We start from the raw sequence: 21,092 nt of genomic DNA, 5'->3' as shown, positions 1-21,092 counted from the left end.
AGTAGCAAATCTAAGGAAATAATTCTTATCATAATGAAAATTCTTAGCATCGGGAAATAAATAAAAATTCTTATAAAGAAGTTCTTATTTATAAAGAACTACCCAGTGGATGTGCCAATAGTTTTCACTCCTGGCCTCATTTCTGCCTCAGGAACGGGGAAGGCATTTTAAAGGTACTCTAAGCAGAAGATAGCCTATATCAAACACCTATGAGAGAAAAAGACACAAAAGCTAGCTAAAGCAGCTAGTGTGGGTGTATATCTGTCTATCTTTCATATATAATATTTTTCAGTATTATATTATGTTTTCTTCTTTCATAGCTTTGTTCCATAATAGCAAAAATCTATCTTTCTAAGTGAACATACCCTTCTACCTATAATCTTCCATTCTTATAAGCTCAGTATGTGGTCTGACAAACAACATATTAATCACTCCCAGCTACTGGAGCACTAGAAAAGGTGCTGAGCTCACCATGGCACCACACCAAATTATTGACAGAGTAACATGTTGGAGCAGCTAGTCTGGTTGTGAGTGCACTGGACTTTTCAAGCAGTTCCCGGTCCTTCTGGAACTGAGGGGCCCAGAACTGGACACAAAATTCCAGATGTGGCTTCAACATGACAGAGTAGAGGAAGAGCAGAATCTCTCTCGACCTCCTAACCACCTCCCTTCTAATGTAGCCCAGAATGCCATTGGCCTTCTTGGCCACAAGGGCACATTGTTGGCTCATGATTATCCTTCCATCCACCAGCACCCCCCAGGTCCCTTTCCCCTTCACTGCTCTCCAACAGTTCCCAACCTATACTGGTACCTGGGGTAGTTCCTACCCAGATGTAAGACTACACTTGCCCTTGTTGTAAATCATTAATTTTTTTCCCTGCCCAACTCTCCAGCCTGTCCAGGTCCCTCTGAATGGCAGCACAGCCTTCTGGGGTGTCAGCCACTCCTCCCAGCTTTGTGCCATCAGCAAACTTGCTGAGGAGACACTCTGTCCCATCATCAAGGTCATTGATAAAGATGTTGAACAGGACTGGACCCAGCACTGATCCCTGGGGGACTCCACCAGTCACAGGTCTCCAGCTGGACTCTGCACCATTGATCACCACTCTTTGGGCTCTCTTGTGTAGTCAGTTCTTAATCCATCTCACTGCAGATTCTTCTATCCCACATTTCCTGAGCTTGCTCACAAGGATGTTATGGGAGACTGTGTCAAAAGCCTTGCTAAGGTCAAGGTAGACTGCATCCACTGGTCTCCCTGCATCTACCCATTCAGTCACAACATCGTAGAAGGCTATCAGATCAGTCAAGCATTACTTCCCTCTGTAAATCCATGCTGACTACTCCTGACAACCTTTTTCTCTTCCATGTGAGTAGAGATGTCCTTCAGAATCAGGTGCTCCATCATTTTTATGGGGATGGAAAAATATGGCCAGCAGAAAATTATGAGAAGAAAGATGCATAAAGTCATCTATCAGAATATTATTATATATGAAGTATACCTGTAATTTATATTAGACTTTTAGTCTCACTGCTTCCTGTTTTATCATCACTACATTACAAAATATCAATTGTCTTGACTAAAAAATCCTAGGTAATAAAGTGATGATCTTGTGTAGCTATCTTGTGTAGATTGGCAATGATAATTGAATTTGTTCTCTGGAAATTATGAGAAAGAACTGAAAGAAGGGGTCAGAAACAATAGTGTAGCCTACTGAGACCAGCAAATTAATAACAAAGCTAACAAACATAGGTCAACTGAGTCTAATCTGATTGCTGGCAAACCATAGAAATTTAGTACCTTAATCTTTATTTAAATGGGCTAGAATGAGATGCCATAAGCACAACCTGTAAACTAGGCAGAAGACACCAGTACAGGAAACATGGGAAACATGATGAATTTGATACTAAGAAATGGAATCAATCTGGAGCTAAAAGGAAGAAGAGGAATTGGGGGAAGTCATTAATGTTTGGGCCTTTTTCAAGGACTCCTCTTCATTCTTTCTTTTTAATGTTAATAATAATTTCAGTAACAGTATGAGTAAGTTAAAGAAAAAAAATCTTTAAATGTAGCATTCACACCGAAGAGAACTGGCACATGTCACAGAAAGTGCTAGGCAATTTTTAAGACTATGAAATTAAATGAAAAAAAAGTGTACATGGGGATTTATAACTGAAACTTCAGCTATAAACTAGAATCTCATCAGCTGAGAAAAACTGAGCTGGAAGAAGACACATCTTCTAACTTTACACTGGATGACTGCAAATGACCAATATGAAAGAGCCTGAAAGAAAGTAGCCATAAGACAAGCTAATTGAAGTACTTCTGGTATATGTGTGAAGGCTTGCTAGAAAAGATGGGGTGAACACCAGGTAAAATTCTGCTCACTTCAATCAGCTGCAGTCAGTTAACACCACAACACACTGGAAAGGTATAATGTAACCCAGGACATCCTGGAAAGAGAAAAGACTGAAACATATCTATCTGTCTACCAAAATGAAGATTGAAAGTAGCCATGCTGATTATCTGTGTATTACTCAGAAAGATAAAAAAGAAGGAAAAAGAAGATAATTAGTTTACAGTTAATCTTGACATAAGAAATAGTCACGTGATAAATGGCTGAGGTAATGTGTGGTGCCTATATAAAGAGATGGGACTTAATGATCAAGATTATCTCATAGCTGTCCACAGGCCTGAATAACATGCACAATTTGCTTTTAAAAAGCAAAGGGCTAGAATACTGTACCTCAAAAAGTCAAATTAATGTCCTTTGGTAAGCATGTAACATTGTCAGGTAAGACTGACAAATTTCCAGCCAAAATTTCTGATATGACACCTTTAAGGAATTGTCATGGGAAATAATGCGTTGGTCTTCACAGAAGCACTAAATAAAGTAACACTTATTTTTTTAAAGGTAAAGTTATTAAAATAGCTGTCAATAACCTTCACAAGAGATTGCACGTATTTTGAAAGGTATTTAGAAAAAATCAAGATGGTAGCTGAATATAGGAGAACTAATAGTTGAAGATCATGAAACTGTCTGCTGGGTTACAGGGACATACCATAAAGACAGACCTCAACAATACTACGAGGCACACATTTTCTCCCAAGGCTCTGTAGAGAATAAAAGCCAAACGTCAGAAGAATTTTATTATGCTTTCTCTGGAGAAGCATTTATTTTACTAGTCTGCCTCGTGGGGAACGTTTATAGTTGGAGTGGGCTGGGCAGTCCATTACAATAATCATTGCAAAAATTAAAATTCTGCAAGAGAAGACTAACCATGAGAGGAAAGCCTATCCATCCTATTAATTTCTGTACATAACAGTATCTGAAAAGAATATTTAATTATTAACTCATTGGTTTTATACACTTGGAAATTACTAAAATGTAAATGGACGTCAGTAGAGGGATTGATATTCTGCCTTCATTTCTGAGCTGCTACTTGTGGAGCATTAGCTGACACACTTCACACTTCCGAAATCAGTGACAAATAAACACAGTAAGTACTATTCCTCAAAACAAATGAAAACAAATACGTCTGAAAGAAAACTAAGGAAAGAAACAAAGAGATTGCAGATGACAGACAGCATGAATATGGCATGAAAAGCAAAAATTTCTACCCTGAGAAACATGGTTCTGCACAATTACTTCTCCATCCAATGACAATAAATCCTTTAAGTACTTCTCCTGATGCACAGCAAGCAACAGCTATTAAGTGTGTATATAGAAATAACAATAATTATTAGAAAAAAACCCCACATAAATAGAAAAGTCACCCATCACAAATGAAAAAGGGTTGCAGTACTGTCAGCAACAGTTAAAAATTCAAAAGGGAGCCTATGAGAAACCAGTTGGATGCATTGTATAGTGCACAGCCACTAGTATCAATCAGGAGTCTTTAGTAATATCTTTGCTTACACAACCTAAATCAACAAAGTTAGGAAAGGCAAAACTTGGCAAACTGATAGTGACTTCTAGTAGCAGCTGTAAGACACATTGGGACCTGCAAAGTCTAGGTAGAACCTCTGCTGCTGGCTGCTGCAAAGGCCCACTGCATTCATAGACATCATGTGTGATTCCTCCCCACTGCTCTCTTTCCAGTGTTTGCCTCCCTCAGATAGCTTTGTGTAATTTTATTTTGAACTCCTGAATTCTCTTGCTCATCTCCCTTTCAAAGGCTACAAGTTACAGCATTTTAAATTATTATATTTTAGAAATCATACAAATACAGAAGGTTGTTATGTTGGAATCATGACTTAGTTTGTTATTAGCTCTTTATGCAGCCCATGACCAACATGAAAGGTCCAATATTTAGTGTTTTTCCTTTATTACTAAACCTTTAATCAGTTTCAGAGATATTAAAAGTGTTTTATTTCATTATGTGTTCATCATGAAAAAAGAAAATAAATTATATATCATCACAATAGCTTGTGACTTCATAGAATTAAACTCCTAAAAAGAAAATCCTAAGTTTTTTGTCCTTCCTTGGGTATTGCTGCTGTTCCTATGCCTAGACAGAGAAATCAGGCCAGTCTTAATACAAAGCACCAAACGTTAGCAGAGCGAATCCAATGTGTAGAAACACCACGTGTTTCACTGACCAGTGTGAACTCAGGTAAAACAGATTCCCTGAAGATTTGATCTTACACAGAGCTTTTAAAAGCAGATCTTGAAAACTGAGCTAATATGGAAAAACAGTGTAAGTTCTGTTTTTCAAAAGAACATTAGAGGAAAAAAATTTTTTTTTATTTAAAATCACTCTTCCCCCCACTTCCTCTGGTTAAAAAAAGCACATTTGAACAAAGCCACACCTGAAAGAAAAGCCTATGATTTAAGAAGCAACCATAATTGTGATCAGAGAAGTAAAATCAGTGATTGTGGGTTTGTTGTAACCTATAACTCTGTCATTTCACTAATTTTAGGTATTATTTTATCAGAAAATATTATTTCTTGTCTCAGAAGAAGATGAAGAATTTAAATATTTGAGACAAAGAGAAATACACAGCCTGCTTCAGACCAGCAGCTCCATCCAGCTGCCAGATATTTGGAAATCTTGCCCACCAAGTTCCACATGCATAAAAAATGGTGAACATGTCTTGGGTACTCATGATATCTTTTTTATTGTGTCTAATTAAAAGTCTGGACTCCAAAGCAAAGTGTTTTGACTGTCTGGAATCTGAAAATTGATTTCATTGAGCCAGAATACAGCGGTATTTGTCTGTGTGTTTTGTGTTCACAATACTTCTGCATTTGAAATGCAATGCACTGACTACAAAAATTCTTTGTAGATAGCCACAAGGGCCGAATGCTCTATAGCACATCCAGATTTACAACAGTACATCCATTCAGATAGGAAATAAAGCAACTCAATTTCCAGCAGAGATCTATTCAAGTATGGCAAACTCGTATAATATGCAGCTTTTGACAGTCTGGTCCCAAATACTAAGCAACCAAAGGAAGGCAGACAAACTGAAAAAAAAAAAAAAACCAACAAAACAAGCAGAATTCCTATTAGCCATTGGGAGGGAAGAGTTGCCTATCGGAAAGTTGGGGAATAAGAACTAATAAAATGCTTTAGTTGATGATAACTGGGTCCACCTCATAAGAGAACATCCTCCCGAGGATGATTTCCTGATTCATTCTCCCTGAATCTTATCCCATAACTGTGTTACACTTCACAAAAATGAGAACAAACCTTATCTTACTCCATCTGAAACTCTTCTACAGTGGTTATTAAACTATATAGTCAATAAATGACTGACATGTTGGCTCAGTATAGTTGTCTCTCAAATGAAAAGGACATGTTCCCTTTGCTCTTTCTGTGTTGCTAGAGTTGCTTTATTCCTACATGGTGACTTACAGTTTTAATGAACACATTACTTTACAAAACCATTAATAATTGCTGTATTTATATCTATCCTGGAAAACACAGTAAAATAAAATGCATTTAAAATTGTAAGGAGGACATACAGGTTTGTATAAATGCCTTTTCCAGTGCTGCTAATGTGGTTGCTCAATCTAAGAAAGGAAAAGCTGATTCATGGCTTGGCAGTCTCCTTAGTATGCAGCAGAACTTGAGACTCTGAATGGCAGACAGATTCTGGCTGGAACTACAGTGATGTGCATTTGGACTGTGTACACACAATATTATGTGAAAACCTCATCTGCCTCAATATTGGAAAGATCTTACAGATGCTAGGGCCAAGTGTTTCCCAAATATAAGGAAATATTTGCAAAGGGAAAAAGGCAGCCAGAAACTTTGTGAAGTTATCATCATTACGACTCCAGCTTTTTCCCTCCAAGGATCAGCTAGAGCTGGTAAGGAGAAAAAACAAAACAAAACGCATCATATTTTATAAATCATGGGTATATGTAAAAACACAGGCGTGTGCTTTCTTTTAAAGAACATTCACTTAACAAAAGGCATATATCTTATACTGAATTAAATATTTATGATTTGAAATTCTAATGTAAGTTTTCATGTTGAACTTATAATGTTTGGGACTTGATGATCTTAAAGCTCTTTTCCAACCTAAGTGATTCTGTGATTTCATATTATCTGACAGAAAATGGAAACTCTGAAATAACCTATTATCTTGGCCTAACATGAAGTTTTGCATTTAGGAGTTTAAACAAAATCCCAGGAAAAAATATAAAAATGTGTTGGGTTTTGTGAGACTAACCATTAAATTGAAAATTCCACATTTTCATGAAAACAGAACAAGAATTAGAGACACACAGTAACAATTGCCTACTTAAATTAATTTCTTAAATATCTGCTCCTGTGTTGTGTTGACTGCATGTATGCCTTCACAGTCCTTTTGCACTTTTAATATGGTCATGGTAATTTTCAAACCTTTTGCTTGCTTATTTGTTTTGGTTTTATTTGTGTTTTTTGTTTTGGTTGGTTGGTTGGTTTTTGGTTTGAGGTTTTTTCTGTTCTGTATTGTTTTTACTTCTTCGGTGCTCTCTTCACAGACAAGAATCAAATTTTGTTCCTCATCACCACTTTCCCCCTCTTCAGAATCACTGAGTATGAGAAAATCCTGGCCTTAAGTACCATGAGAAATCACAGAGGAAGAACAGACCTAGGAACAAAATCCAGACCTTTCAAACTCAGAGGTTTAGCCATTGGACATGATTTAATCAGCAGAGAAAAGCCATGGACCTCAGAGGTTATGTACTGGAAGCAATGTCTAAACCACAAGAAAGGGAATATCAAAGAGACAATAAAGGAATCAAGGCTTCATTAGCCTTGCTGTTCACTCCCAAAAGTACAATCATTTATAAGTACCAAGGGTGATTTTACTACCTGAAAGTGACATGTAAAAATTCTAACTTTATAGGGTGAAATTAAATTTTAATAAAAAAATATCAGAATAAGATTTTTTAAAAGACAGGCTTTTTTTAATTTCAGTAGCACTGAAATGCCTGAAAAATTTCAATCAGGCTTCAGATCATGTCATGCTATTACAACAACCCTGGCAATTTTTTTTGGTAATGACCTTGCATTAAAGGTGGAATCTGACAGGTGTTCATTTCTACATGACTCAGTGCTGAAAGTTTGTAAAAATAAATAGATGCTCTTTCAAACCCTAGGCTCTGTATCAGATTCCAAATTTCAACATCTATGCACATCCACTACTTTGTATTTTTTGCCATGATGTTTCAGTGTGTCATTTTTACGCAGATGATACCCTGATTTACCTGTTCCTCGATAGAGAAAAGTATGTGACAGCAAAGCTAATACCTGACTGATGTTAATAACTGAATAACTCAGAACCTTGTGAAGATAATGCAAATAAGACAAATAGCAGTATTTGGGTCTCCTTTGTGTACATTTATTTCATCCTGTTCCTAACATAGACAGCTGCTGTATTGTTTGATTTCAGGATAATTTTACCGTGAAAGTGAAATATGCTTGGCTAATTACATCTACTGAAAAAAGGATCTAAACCACAGATATTTGGTCTCCCATGCAGGGAGTTCTGGTCAACACAGTTTATCCTGGTTCGTACAGTTTTCAGTGAAACCAATTAATCCTATTATTTTCGAAGGTGAAAAATACTTTTGTCGATCGATGCAATAAAATTTATCGTAATTTATCGCAAGAAATTCAAAGAAGCTGGTTGTGTAGAACATGATCACTGATGAAGAACTAGGGAACTCTTGATATCCTGATTCCTAACTAAACAGTAATATGAATTATTGCACAGTTATCCAGGAAACAACAGTGCATTTGTACAACATTCTTCACATAATCCCTCCGGACTTAAATTTCAAATAAGCTGATACCTTCTCCATTGACATAATAAGAACAAACAAAATCAATCAAGTGAATAAAGTCCAGAGTCATCTTTGGATCTTAGATAAGATGCATTTTGACAGCATATCAATGGCTATGAAGAATTATGTTAGAGATGCATGCTTTAGTAGCATTGTTAAAGCTAAATTTATCTTACATTTCTGAAGGAAAATCAGTCTCCTCTTTTAGAAGCAAAACAGAAACAACATACAACTACATTTGTAGATGAGATGAAAGAAGAAAGTGGTTTTCAACTGAACTGGAAAAATAAAGGCAATTTATTTGGGACACAGATGCAAGAAAGTCAAGAAAAAGATGCATCTCAAAAATCCAGATCAACAACAGAAAATAGTAGTCTTAATATCAAAATTTGAGGAAAGTGGAATACTGTTGAGGCCATTTAAAGTACTTATAAGTAGTATTAAGTCAGAAAAAATGTTTGAAGGTATCTCCCATCAACCCAACATCACCTAGTACCCACAGAATTACAGTTTTTGCACCAGCTTTGGAAAGAGAATACAGCATTGTGTATATACAGGATGAGTAGGTTTAACAGTCGTATTCTGTTATGAGAAGCAGTGGCTCTATGTTTTGAATATTATTCCTCCATGAGAAAACAAAAAAGTAAAATTTCATAAATAGCTAAATAAAAAAAAGGAGAATGACAAATATCTACCAATCCACTATGTTTTTATTTAGATTGGATAGTATGAATCCTGCAGTGTTAAGGCAGAATTTTCACCCCTGCAAAAAGTGTCTTCTTTGGGGTCTTCCTGAGACTTTGAACATTTCCAATCTGTGGATTTTGGGAATCTTAGAAACAGAAAGGAATGTTGTACTTCTCAACAGGCAGTCAATAAGAGATCTTTCTGGAAGACTTGCATTCTCCTCCTGCAATAAATGTTGGTCTTCATAATCTCCTTTTTTTGATAGAAAGTTGGCATATTTATCCACATCGATCTCCGCATGAAAAAAACAAAAAACAACAAACCAAAACTAAATAAAAAACCAAAACCCCAAACAAAACAAAACTACCAGAAAATTCCTATTTAAGCTTTGAAGGGTTATAAAGCTGAGTACCTAACTGCATGAGATTAGTAGGGCAGCTCTGGAAATAACTTTTTCTAGTAACACCTGACACAGAGTATATCTGAGAAGTGAAAATGTAGACCACAGAACTCCATTTCTCAACTAATTTCTCCTGAATGAAGACACTTGGTCTGTCTCTTTCACCCACTGACTGAAAACTGACACATCATTAGCAGCTCTGGTAAGACCATTGAGCCTGGAAACCATTCTTAACTGCTACCAAAGACACTTTCAACAATATTGTCACCTTGAAGTCCCAACAGTTCTTAAGAGGTCAATGGTTTTCAAACTGGTGCTTTGATACAAGAAATGATGATTTATAGAGCTCAAGTGGAATAAATCTCATCTGGTGCACTAAGGAACAGCTCTTAAAATACTCGTGTGCCGAAACAACTCTAGACAGATAGTCTGAGATTTTCAGGTGGCATTTTTGATTTCTGCTTCATCAAACTGAGTGTTATAAATAACAATTTTAAGGTTTAATTTTATCCCTCTTTCAATTTCTTCTGAACTAGACTTCTTGGAAACATCATGAGTATTCTGTTCAGAACACAAGTATCACGTTGCAGCATCTGCCCAAGGTAGTCCAAAGCAAGATCCTTTTGGGACAAGGCTTCCTTTTAAACAAAATCCAAGTCTTTAGCTTTCTGAAAACCACCGAAAATTTTCAGGCAGTTTCTTCAATAACCCCAACGCAGAGCTAAAGACTGGGAGAAGAGTGTCTGGAGAGCAGTACAGCAGAGAGGGACCTGAGAGTACTTGTTGACTGTCTATTGAACATGAGCCAGCAGTGTGCTCAGGTGGCCTGGAAGGCCAATGGCATCCTGGTCTGTATCAGGAACAGTGTGGCCAACAAGTCCAGGGCTGTAATTCTCCTACTGTACTTAGAATTGGTGAGGCCACACCTCGAGTACTGCGTATAACTCTGAGCCTCTCGCTTCAACAAAGATATTGAGGTGTTGGAGCAGGTCTAGAGGAGAGCAACAAGGCTGGTGAAGGGTCAAGAGGGAAGGAAAGTCTTATGAGGAGAGGCTGAGGAAGATGAGGTTGTTTAGCCTCGAGACAAGAAGACTCAGGGGTGACCTGGTCACACTCTTCAACTACCAGAAGGGAAGCTGTATTCAGGTGGTGGTTGGGCTCTTCTCCCAGTCAACTAACTAGGGACAGGATGAGAGGGCAGGGCCTGAAGCTATGCCAGGGAAGGTTTAGGTTGGATATCAGAAAGCACTTCTTCTGTGAGAGGGTGATGAGGCATTGGAATGGACTGCCCAGGGAAGTGGTGCAGTCACCATCCCTGGAGATGTTTAAGAAGAGACTGGATGTGGCACTTAGTGCCACGGTCTAGCTGATGCGGTGGTGCTAGGTCATAGGCTGGACCTGATGATCTCAGAAGTCATTTCCAGCCTCCGTGATTCTGTGATTCTAGGTAATGGAAAATATAAAAAAGACATAAGAAAACTACAGTAAAAGAAAGAAATATAGTGTAAATCTGAACTGGAGCTGTAGAATCTACCCTCTGAGATATACTTTAATTTGACTGGAAGACTCTGTGCTATCAGATATAGGTGGGCCTTACTTTCACAATGGCTAGGTCCAAATGACCTGTCAACAAGATGACCTTCCAACCTAAATTGCTTCCAAGTACCACAAAGTAAGGGTAAATTCGAGTTCAACAGCAGTTAATACAAACAGTCTTTGAAAAAGTCTGAGAAAATACTTAAGGAAAAAGCACTGAATACAATGTTTCAGAACAAGAGCTGCCTGTGGACAATCCCCAAGGAGGGGGAAGTTGAAGACTGATGAATTTTCTCATGCTAACAAAGTGCAAACAGAATTTCAAGGCAGGTGGCCTCACTGAATTTCAGCTACTAACATGTCCTAGAACCCTCAGAACTCAGGGCAGGAAAGAGCACCAACTTCACCTTCCTGAAAATGCCACCAAAAATTCCAAACTTTCAGAAAGGAAAGATGAAGATCCATAAATAGGAGCACAGACGTAAGTGTCCTGGATTTCATGGAGGTAAATGCCAAAAAAGAAGCTTCTCAGCAAACCATTCCCTCATTTGTTAGTTCCCATTTCCAATTCAGTATTAGACAACTGCTTGTCAGCTCAGTGTTAAATTGTCAAAAGGAGGAACATATCCTTCTTTATTGCTTAGAAAAGGCCCTGTGAAAAACAGTAAAATGTTGGATACTTTATGCCTTCCACCACACGAGATTAGAAGACTGGTTCTAAGCTGAGAACTATTGCAGGACTTTGCAGAGAACTATTTGCAGGATATTGTGTACCTTCAACACAGCGCTGCTCAGCACCAAAGGAAAAGCCTCTTGAAGGCACTGTGCAACCGAGCAAGAGAACTCCAAAGATAATGCATACCTACAGATTATGAGATTTTCTCTTAGCACAGTGTCAAACCCAGTTTACTATATATAGTTTCAGCTGTTTATTCGATACGCATGTGCACTTTTGAAATAAGGGTGTTTTAATGCTCACAGATAAGTGAGGCTCATTAATACCTCTGACTCATTTTATATCTCCTGTGGCCCCAGGGCACTTTCTGTTTGACAGGCAATATATTGGTACATGCAGTAATCACTGAATACTCATTATATTATTCTAATTCATGTTCAAAGTTTGCTTCCATGGATGTGCTTGCTTTTGTTTGGGTTTGTTGTTGGGTTTTTTTTTCTTTTGTTTCTTTGTTGTTTTTCTTTTTTATTATGAAGGTCTTAAACTCTTGACGAGTGTTACAGCACCACAGCCAAATATATGATAGTACAGAGAAAAGCAAACTTAATAGCATGCATTGACAATCATGTGAATTGGGCTTTATCCACTCCCCTTACTCATGACATCCAATGCATGCAAAGTTTCCAAGAAAAAGATTTTAGAAAAGGCCATGCAAGGGTATAAAAAAACTGAACTGTATTTAAATTATTATTCTAATATATAAACACCATCAGTTTTCTGTGATTATTATTGTACAACATCTTCAAGATAGACAATGTATAACAATAAACACTGTCAGAGTTCTTGAGTTCCAAACTACATGTAACAAAGCATAAATTTGTTCCTTCAAATGATGTTCAACTTCATCTATCAGAAATGGCAGCTAAATTTTAATAAAATATAACTTTTCAGGATTTTATATGAAAATACATATTCAGACATATACACACACGTATGCATATATACACATGTATGCATATGTGTATATGCAAGTAAAAACACACCTTTCAGGGTACATTTGCTACATGACTGCTTCACTGAAATTTAGGAGTTTAAGGCACAACTGACCTTACATGATTATTTCTGAAAGGTTAACTTCTTTGTCACACTGATTTGTGGCAATCACCCTGCTTCTCTGAAGCCATAAATCTCAGAATAGATTACAGTTTGCTTCTGTATATTGGTATGTTATCAGAAACACTGATAAAAAACATTTTAGACCAGTGTGAAAAGATGGGGGATGCTTAGGATACACTTTTGTTCATTGTTCTCTGTTCAGATATTTATGACTAAGTCTAGACATAAAAATTATAATTTACATTTACATATTTATGAGCATTTTTATGTAATATCTCAATTTTTATTAAAATGCCATCAATATCCCTACATTGCTATAGTGCAGGTCAGAAATCTAACTTCAATGCATTCGGTTTTATATTTTTCTTAAAAAACTCCCTAAATTGAAATAGCTTAAAAAATAGAGCATTTGTAAGTGATGACTAATGAACAATGCAAATAGACTGCACTTAAGGAATTACAAAATTGTAGAAAATTAATCACACCATAAGATCTAAATATATCCTTCTTAGTTCTGAGAAGCAGAAAATAGGTGGGCTGCAGAACCATGCAATGCAAATTGAAGAGTGCAGGCACAAACTCACCTCTAGCTCTGTTCTTTGTAGCAGCCACTGGAAGCAAGGAAAAGATTGCACAAGAAGAAGAGAACAAAGATAGATTAGACAGAAGTCTGAGCAAGTAAGAATACAGAGAAACTTTATCACTATTGAGCCAAGGGTAAAAACACCATTTCTAGAATTATTTGACCTATTTGAGACACTATTGTTCTATGAGATAGTTCAGATCAATGATTCTGTCAGAAGACCCATGTTGAGAGTATATCAGAAAACACACTAAAAAAGCATCTCAAGGAGATAAAAAAAAAAAATCACAATTAATCACAAGTAGTTGAGAGCAGATATACAAATATTTCTGAATTCTAAAACCTACAGCACAATTTGCCTTGCCAAAAGTACATTCAGTAGTACCTAGATCTTACATCATCCCCTTTCACCCATATCTTGAAACTTAATTCTCCTGTGAAGCTGACACAAATAGACATCAGGTAAACTGCATGTACTCCAATTATTTATAATCTATGCTATATTGCCATTGTTTTTCTTCATTGAAGCCTATGTAATCAGATTGCTCTTGTGGCCTGACAGAGCATGCAAAGCAGGAAGAGCAGACAATATTTTACCAAACAGTGATCAGTGTTCAAACTCAGAGAAAAAACAGCACAGAAGGAGCAGACAACACAGACTTCCTTTGGTATCCAGAAGCTGTTCTGGATACTGAGCACGGTTTCATGCTGTTAGTTCTAAAGGAGTAACAGGGTCACAAAAACAACAGCAGCTTAAAATGTCCTGCTAACACCTGCCCTTGTTTCATGTTTTGTGAGGCTCATGGATAAACTTGCAGCTAACAATATTAATCAGAAAGCAAAATGAAAATGGAATTGCTCCATTAACTGTAAATTACACAAAGATACTACCCACAAGTCTTAAAACTCCCAGATTCACTCTGAAAAAAGCATTAATTCAAGAGTACCTTAATGAAAGAAAAGTACCTCAAGAAAAAAAAAAAAAATTCCTCTTCTGTTGGCCCTTGTTATAAGGCAGATCTACATTAACATATTTAAAGGCAGCTTAGCTTGTGACCAAAAAACAGAAAAAAAAAAGACCAAAAGACAAAATCCTCTTTTCACCTAAGGGTTTTAGGGTTTTTAAGCTAGTGATTTTCCTGTTGGTTTGCTTTTCAATTCTTTTTTGTCTAGGTGTCCTCACCATCAGTCTTTACTAAGACAAGTAAGGAGACTATGGCAGTGAATGCCAAGTCACCACCATAGAAAGAAATTGTTGAAAAAAAAAACAAAACAAAACAACAAACCTTAACTTTTGATGAATCCACAAAAAGTAATTTTTTCTAGCATCTCAATTTTTTTGTGTGTGCTTTTCTAAATTTGTACCCCAATACCTCTCTCTATTTCTAAATGTATTTTTCTGCATTACTGTCCTTCTCCAGGCAATGGAAACAAAATAAAAAATAAGCAGGCTGAAATCACCATTACTCCACAAAGCACCTCTGCTTTGGTGAGATACAACAAATGCTTCTGCTTCTGCAGAACTCTTTCCATAAGTCTATTTACCAAGACATATTCACCTGTAAAAAAGCCAGTAAATCTTATATGAACTAAAAATTACTCATGTAGTAAACAAAATTAATGGTGCCATTCTAATTTCATAATAAGTGAACAGTTTCCCCTTCATGCAAATATAAATTGATAATGAATGTATTGACTTCATCAACCTATTCATTCTCTTATGCTTTTCTTTTTCAGTCGAGAATTACGTCTACATGAACACATTATCACTTTGAGCCAGAATAATAACTTAAACTTAACAAAGGTCTGGAGGAAACACACCTCTCCTGGTAATTTAAAGTAACAGGAGACTTTATGTTCACATTAATAATTCATAATAAAAAGAGATGTGATTATGTGTATATATATATATGAAAAATGACGTTTTAATGAATATATATATACACACCTATATGCATATGTAAATTACATATAATCTATGTGTATGGGTACATATATACACGTATATTAAAAGAATCCTACCATCCCATTATTAGACAACTTTATTTTCAAGCATGAGCACTAGATGCAGAATGACTACCTATCATGTATCAGTAAATAAAGAAAAGATATAAATTAGGTTCTACATTATAATTGGAAGTAGGACAGGTTACTAAGCTTGTTAGACCAATTACAACTCTCTGCAAATCCACTAATAGATGACTAGATGACAGTAACCTTCTTAAAAATGTCATGTTCAATACTTGTAAGGTTTTCCATTGACAGCATGGTCCAATTACAAGTCAATTCACAAAGTTCAAACTTCACAACAGCCAAATTAGCTGAAAATGGTCTTTCAAAATAGAATGCTTCTTACTGAAATAAAGTAGCTGGAGCTGTTTCCATCAACAACTCATCTTTTTTATACCTAGCATGAGGAAAAATTCCCTTTCACTGTTATCACTGGGGTTGGCATTCCTTTTTCCAGAGGTGAAATTTTTTTTCACCCTCCTCTCTTTTCTCTACTTGTTCTTCTGAGTAAAGAGAAGACAATTTTCAAGCCATATCCTATATGTTTGAAAAATTTACCAACTTCTTATTACAGCATGAAAGTCATAGGAGGAGAGAAAACAGATAAATGTTTCCAATGGCCATCAGAACTGAAAATTAGCAGAGGGTGGATGATCTCTTGGTTATAGCATCAGATACAGGACAACTCAGATTTTTATGCCTCTAAAGCCAGTGATGAAAGACCCTTGGGCTTCAATAATCAATGGTGAGGTGGAAAGATCTACGTTCACTTTGTGTTCTCATTCAAATCAGTTGATTTCTCTGCATTTCACATTCTCCTTTTCCCTTCCTTGACTTAACCTTTGTTAGAATTTAAGACAAAGAGTGAGAAAGACTATATTTTCAAAAATCAGGCTTAATGTCACAAGAGAACAACTAGTTCTAGGCTAGTCTGAAGGAAAAAAAATAATCCCTTCTATTTATCCTTAGTTTTACCAAGATGAAACAATATTTTATTTTCTGAAGGCTCTTCTGGTCACAGCACATAAAAAGGGTTGGCTTTTAGGGGAATGTCTGGGAGTGAGGGAAAGAAGCAGCAAGTAAAGGCCAGAATTCTCAGGGGAGTCCACCCTGGGGTATCAGGTAAGAGGAGAACAATTGTGCCAAGTCTTGGATCAGTTAACTGTCCCAGAACTACAGCTTCTAGGCCATTTCTAAATAAGAAAACACTTCTGCTGTAGCTGCTTTTCTGAAACAATGTTTTTTAAAAAAACATTGCCCCAATAGAAAAAGCTGAATTAAAATTAAAAAAAAAAACCAGTATACGCTTGCTCTCAAACACCAACAATATATTGTGTGTTATTTTTGTGTGATACATCTTTCAGACTTCTTGCTTTTTATATGCCAAAACCTGTTAAATTACATTCTTTGATAAATGGTGCCTACAAGTTCTTCAATATTTTCTCCACACTCAGCTGTCTTTATATTGTTCAATTTTGTGAACATTTTTAGACAGATTTGATATAGCATTTATTATATGTTTCTCTTATATGTGATTCATTATTAGATTTGGGGCTTTGTCTTTTGTCTTTGGGGAAAAAAACTGTCCAATTACTTCAGTATCTCAATAAAAATAAAAGTGGGACAGATTTGAGGTTAGTGTCTTGTTCTCATTTCACCTACTAGATGTACTAAGAACACAGGCAGAGGAAAATCAGTACAAAACGTGTTTTATTGACTCAATAGGTCTTCACAAATGTGACTTTCAAATTTTCTGGAAAGTACAGTACACTGATTTTCTTCTGAATATAGTATCCTACGCTTCTAGAGGTCCTCTCATCTTCAATTAAAAAAATCAAATAAATAAATAAAGACATATAGATATCAGCAGAGTACTGGATGGACGTATTTCCTCATCTATATTTTTACTTAAAACCTTTTGTGATCATACCAAAACCTACCAGAGAAGAGACATAAAATAAAGAAACCCAAATAAAACCAACTTTTGTCCTCTCACCTCAACATATAATGCAGACTCCCAGTATTCAAAAGAAAAGGAGTTATTTTACACTTCTTAAATTTAGAATTTTCTTTTTGATTTGATTATTATGACAATGAACACAACTGTATTTTTTTCCTTCAGATAAACTGATGGATTATCACTGGTCATTTAGGTCACCTAAATGCCAGCTCTGATTCTCTGACTGGAAAAACTCCTCTGTGTGACAGAAGGCTTAGGAGGATCATTTCCTCCAGAGAATAATGCAAATTAATAGGCTCTTGCAGACTAAGAGGCCCATTCAAAGCAAGGATACCCATATGTGCTGTAATGCAGCACGGTTCACCGCCTCCTTTCAACAGTGTTTTCCAAAAGGCACTGAAGGAGAAAGAAACCACTATCATCACCTGGAATTCTTAGTGGAATTTTAAAACCCTCACACTGCTGCCTACCCTTTGAAGAGGGGCCAGCAGATGACAGAGAACCTTGGAAGTTCTTTTAGATTAGGATACAGTTTAAAAACCTAAATACATCCTCATCGCTAAATGTGTTTAGTTCTGATTTTCTGACTTTTCATTTGATTGAATTTATTGAAATGCCTTTGCATCTTATAGTGGATATTCATTTTTATATGTAAGATCTGAACACTCTTCTCATGGAAGTTTCTAAAATATCAGATAGTGGTACTTGTAATCAGAATGAATACATTCTTACATAAGTCTTCATCTCTTTATAACCATTAAATATATGTGTAGTCGTGCATATATAATTATATGGAATTAAAAAATGCAGCCCTCTAGTATTTATATCTTTGAACATTCTAACCAGCAGTTCCTAAGACGATGAAGACCCAGTGATTATAAGATAACCCAGTTGTTAGTTCCCTGAGGAAGAAATAAATTTAACTTCCTAAATTCCTTGATCAATCAGAAAAACAAACTTTTTGGTTATTCAAATAACACATTTTTCTCCAAGTTTTAAGAAAAAAACTGCAAACTAACTGTTATGAAAAAAAATTGCAGTGACAAGAATAGATTCATTTCTTTTATTGCAACTACAACATTAAATGTGAATAAAACGTAATTTTTAATTTTATATTTAGAAAAGCAAATACTTTTATATTTTATATTTAGAAAGTAAAATATGTTCCTGAAGATGAAATTAAAGAAGGGACAAAAATGAAAATTTGGAAGGGGTCAACTGCTGCATCCTCTGGGTTTGCTCCTCTCCTACAAGATTGCCTCCCACATTGTTAAAACCTTTGATGACAAGGACTCCAAAAGCTCTCCAGGTAATCTGGTTTAGTGCACAGTTGTCCTCTCAATGGCAAATTGTTTTGCTGACATATAACCTATCATATGTAGGAGACTTGACAAATTACAGCCATTCACACACCTTCCGTGAGTATAAACAACAACAGAACACACTTCTTTAAGGGGATCCTCTCCATATCTGAACACTTCCTATTTCTCTTGTGTGCCTAAACAGTCACTTTCTTCTGCTTTCTTAATGGATGGTTTCCAAATTCTTCCTTATTTTCTTTCCTTTTTTTTCCTGGATCTTCAACAATCTACACTGATCTAAAATGAGGCAGGATATTCAGAGGAGGTGGCTCTAAGGGAAAGTGGGTTACATATTTTTGATGCCTTCCACCTAGCTCTGTGGCTGTGGACTCCAAAATACCACTTAGCTCAAATGGAACAGCATCAGTGTCTAGAGCACACAAACTATATAAACTTATGTGCAGATCCAAATGACAAAACTCTGCTTTATACTACTGCATTTAGCAAATCTACAAACTGACCGTACATACATCCTGGGTTACAAGAGTCAACTGTTATGTTACTAAGTGACAAACACAAGATTAAAAGAGCAGCTGCTGTATGTTTACTGTGCTCTGTGAGGAAAAGCAAAGTTTGGAGAACATCTGCCTTTAAAGCAGACTTTTCTGTATAAAATGCAGCAACTCTAAAAATCATATTATACTATATTTTACTTGGTGAAACTTTGAAACATAATGTGATGGAGTACAGGTTCTAGAATTCTGGATTTCCCCCCATCTTATCCGTCTAGAATTCAATGCCAGGAAATGACAGATTATTTTCTGGTCTCTAGAATCTTTTATTTTTAACCCAATAGAATATGAGTTTGTGAAATAGTAACTCCTGAGCCAGATAATGAGAAGCAATTCATAGACTGGAATGGAAAAGCTAAATTTACTCTAAGTATCTTTGAAACTTCCTAATATGCTGCTAAAGACATTAAATATTTTAAAACTGCAACTAGATGATCACATGCAATGAATTTTGTTATGTGATACTAATCACAAAATATTGAAGAATGTGCATCTGCATTTTCTTTCTGAAAAGTAGAAGCTAAAGATAGTTTTTTTCTCAATACTCATTATAACTGACATGATGGAGATCAGTAGAAGCATCTTATAATCTAAGTATCACTAGATTTCAAGGTTCCAGCTGTAGCTGATTCACATTAGCAGCTGGAAACACACTAACATACTATATTACTGTATAGTGAAACTAGAAGATTAGCCTAATCATGCCCTAAAGCCTCCTTGTAAAGGCATCCAGATAACATGATTTGCCTGTCCCAAAATGACAGCTATCTGCATGTTATAGTATAGAGGAACACGCAGCTTCCTCAAGGAATGCAAGCAATGCAAGCAATTTCATCAAACTGGGTTTCCATAAAACTTCACACAAATTTCACTGGCAAAGAAATAACATAGTTTGTGAGCAGGAGTAAATAAAATTTTTATATTTCCTTTTATCAAGGTAACAGAATGTTTTAAGAAGTATGTATAGAAACAACTCCAAAGTAATAGAATGAAAAACTCCATTAGGTTTCAGTGTGATTATGTCAGGCAGAGCTGCAAGTACAGAGTTCTGCTCTCAGATCTCTTTTACAGATATTTCAAAAGCTTTGATATTCATTGAATACCTCAGACAAACTATCAAAATTGTTCATCATGCAAAATGTGTGCACCCACATATTTGCCTAACTCCCACATTTGTCAGGTCTCCAGAAAGAGCAGAGAGGAAAAGATATTACTGGGATACAGTTAGTAAACAACATAGGAATAAATCAGCTGTCATCATGTAACTGTGGTTTGGAACAAGTAGCTATAAGCAATGAGCTTTTTCCCTACACCTTCGGATTAATGCATGCAAAGCACCTCAGTTTATGCCTTGTCCTTTTTGTTCAACCCAAGAGCAAACAGCAAGAGTCACATCTCACGTAAGACTTCTGGTTTTGGGGATTTTTTCAGACATATATACTATCCTACATTATTACAAATAGTCTACTATGCTTACATATATTATTTTCCACTCACAGTCCACAGCTCTGATAACCCACAAACTTTAAGAGTTCTTGTATTTGGAAAGAAGTCCTTACACAACCAACATGAAATCAGAAATGTTGTAATAGCAAGGAGCTGGGTAGGCAGACAAACAGCCAGGCATCTCCTTATGTTACCTCTTCAAACAACCAATTACCTACTGTAAACACTAAGAAGGGTTTTGAGAAGGCAACTGTCTTTTATCACATGATTATTTTCCTTATTTACTTATTTTTACTATCAAAGCCCATGGGATCTCTGTATAAAAAATGTTACATCACACCCATAACATTTCATCTGAATGAAAGGTTTTCTTAAGTTAAAGTATGTATTAAGGGTCATTTGGACAGCAACTGAAACACACAGAAACAAATACTTATCCTGAAGGACAAAAAATGAAACCTTTAACAGAAAAAAAAAAATGTTATTCCCCAAATACGATCACTTTAGGCTTTACCAGACA

The 21,092-nt window shown here is 36.1% G+C and overlaps 1 protein-coding gene across 4 annotated transcripts in view; it reads right to left on the bottom strand.

The window, feature by feature from the left end:
* The window catches only part of CADM2 (cell adhesion molecule 2), a 619,460-nt gene that overhangs the window by 222,235 nt on the left and 376,133 nt on the right, over window positions 1-21,092 (bottom strand). For 2 of the 4 annotated variants that reach the window (XM_071756013.1, XM_071756028.1), the window contains exon 2: window positions 13,285-13,311. The exons of the other annotated variants lie outside the window; for them this stretch is intronic. In XM_071756013.1, coding sequence (XP_071612114.1) covers window positions 13,285-13,311 — 27 coding nt within the window. The remainder of the gene's footprint in view (window positions 1-13,284; window positions 13,312-21,092) is intronic. 4 annotated transcript variants of the gene reach the window in all.

The sequence above is a fragment of the Heliangelus exortis genome, chromosome 1 (genome assembly GCF_036169615.1).
Source record: "Heliangelus exortis chromosome 1, bHelExo1.hap1, whole genome shotgun sequence".
NCBI classification, from domain to species: Eukaryota; Metazoa; Chordata; class Aves; order Apodiformes; family Trochilidae; genus Heliangelus; species Heliangelus exortis.
This window is presented reverse-complemented; position numbering and strand designations above follow the sequence as displayed.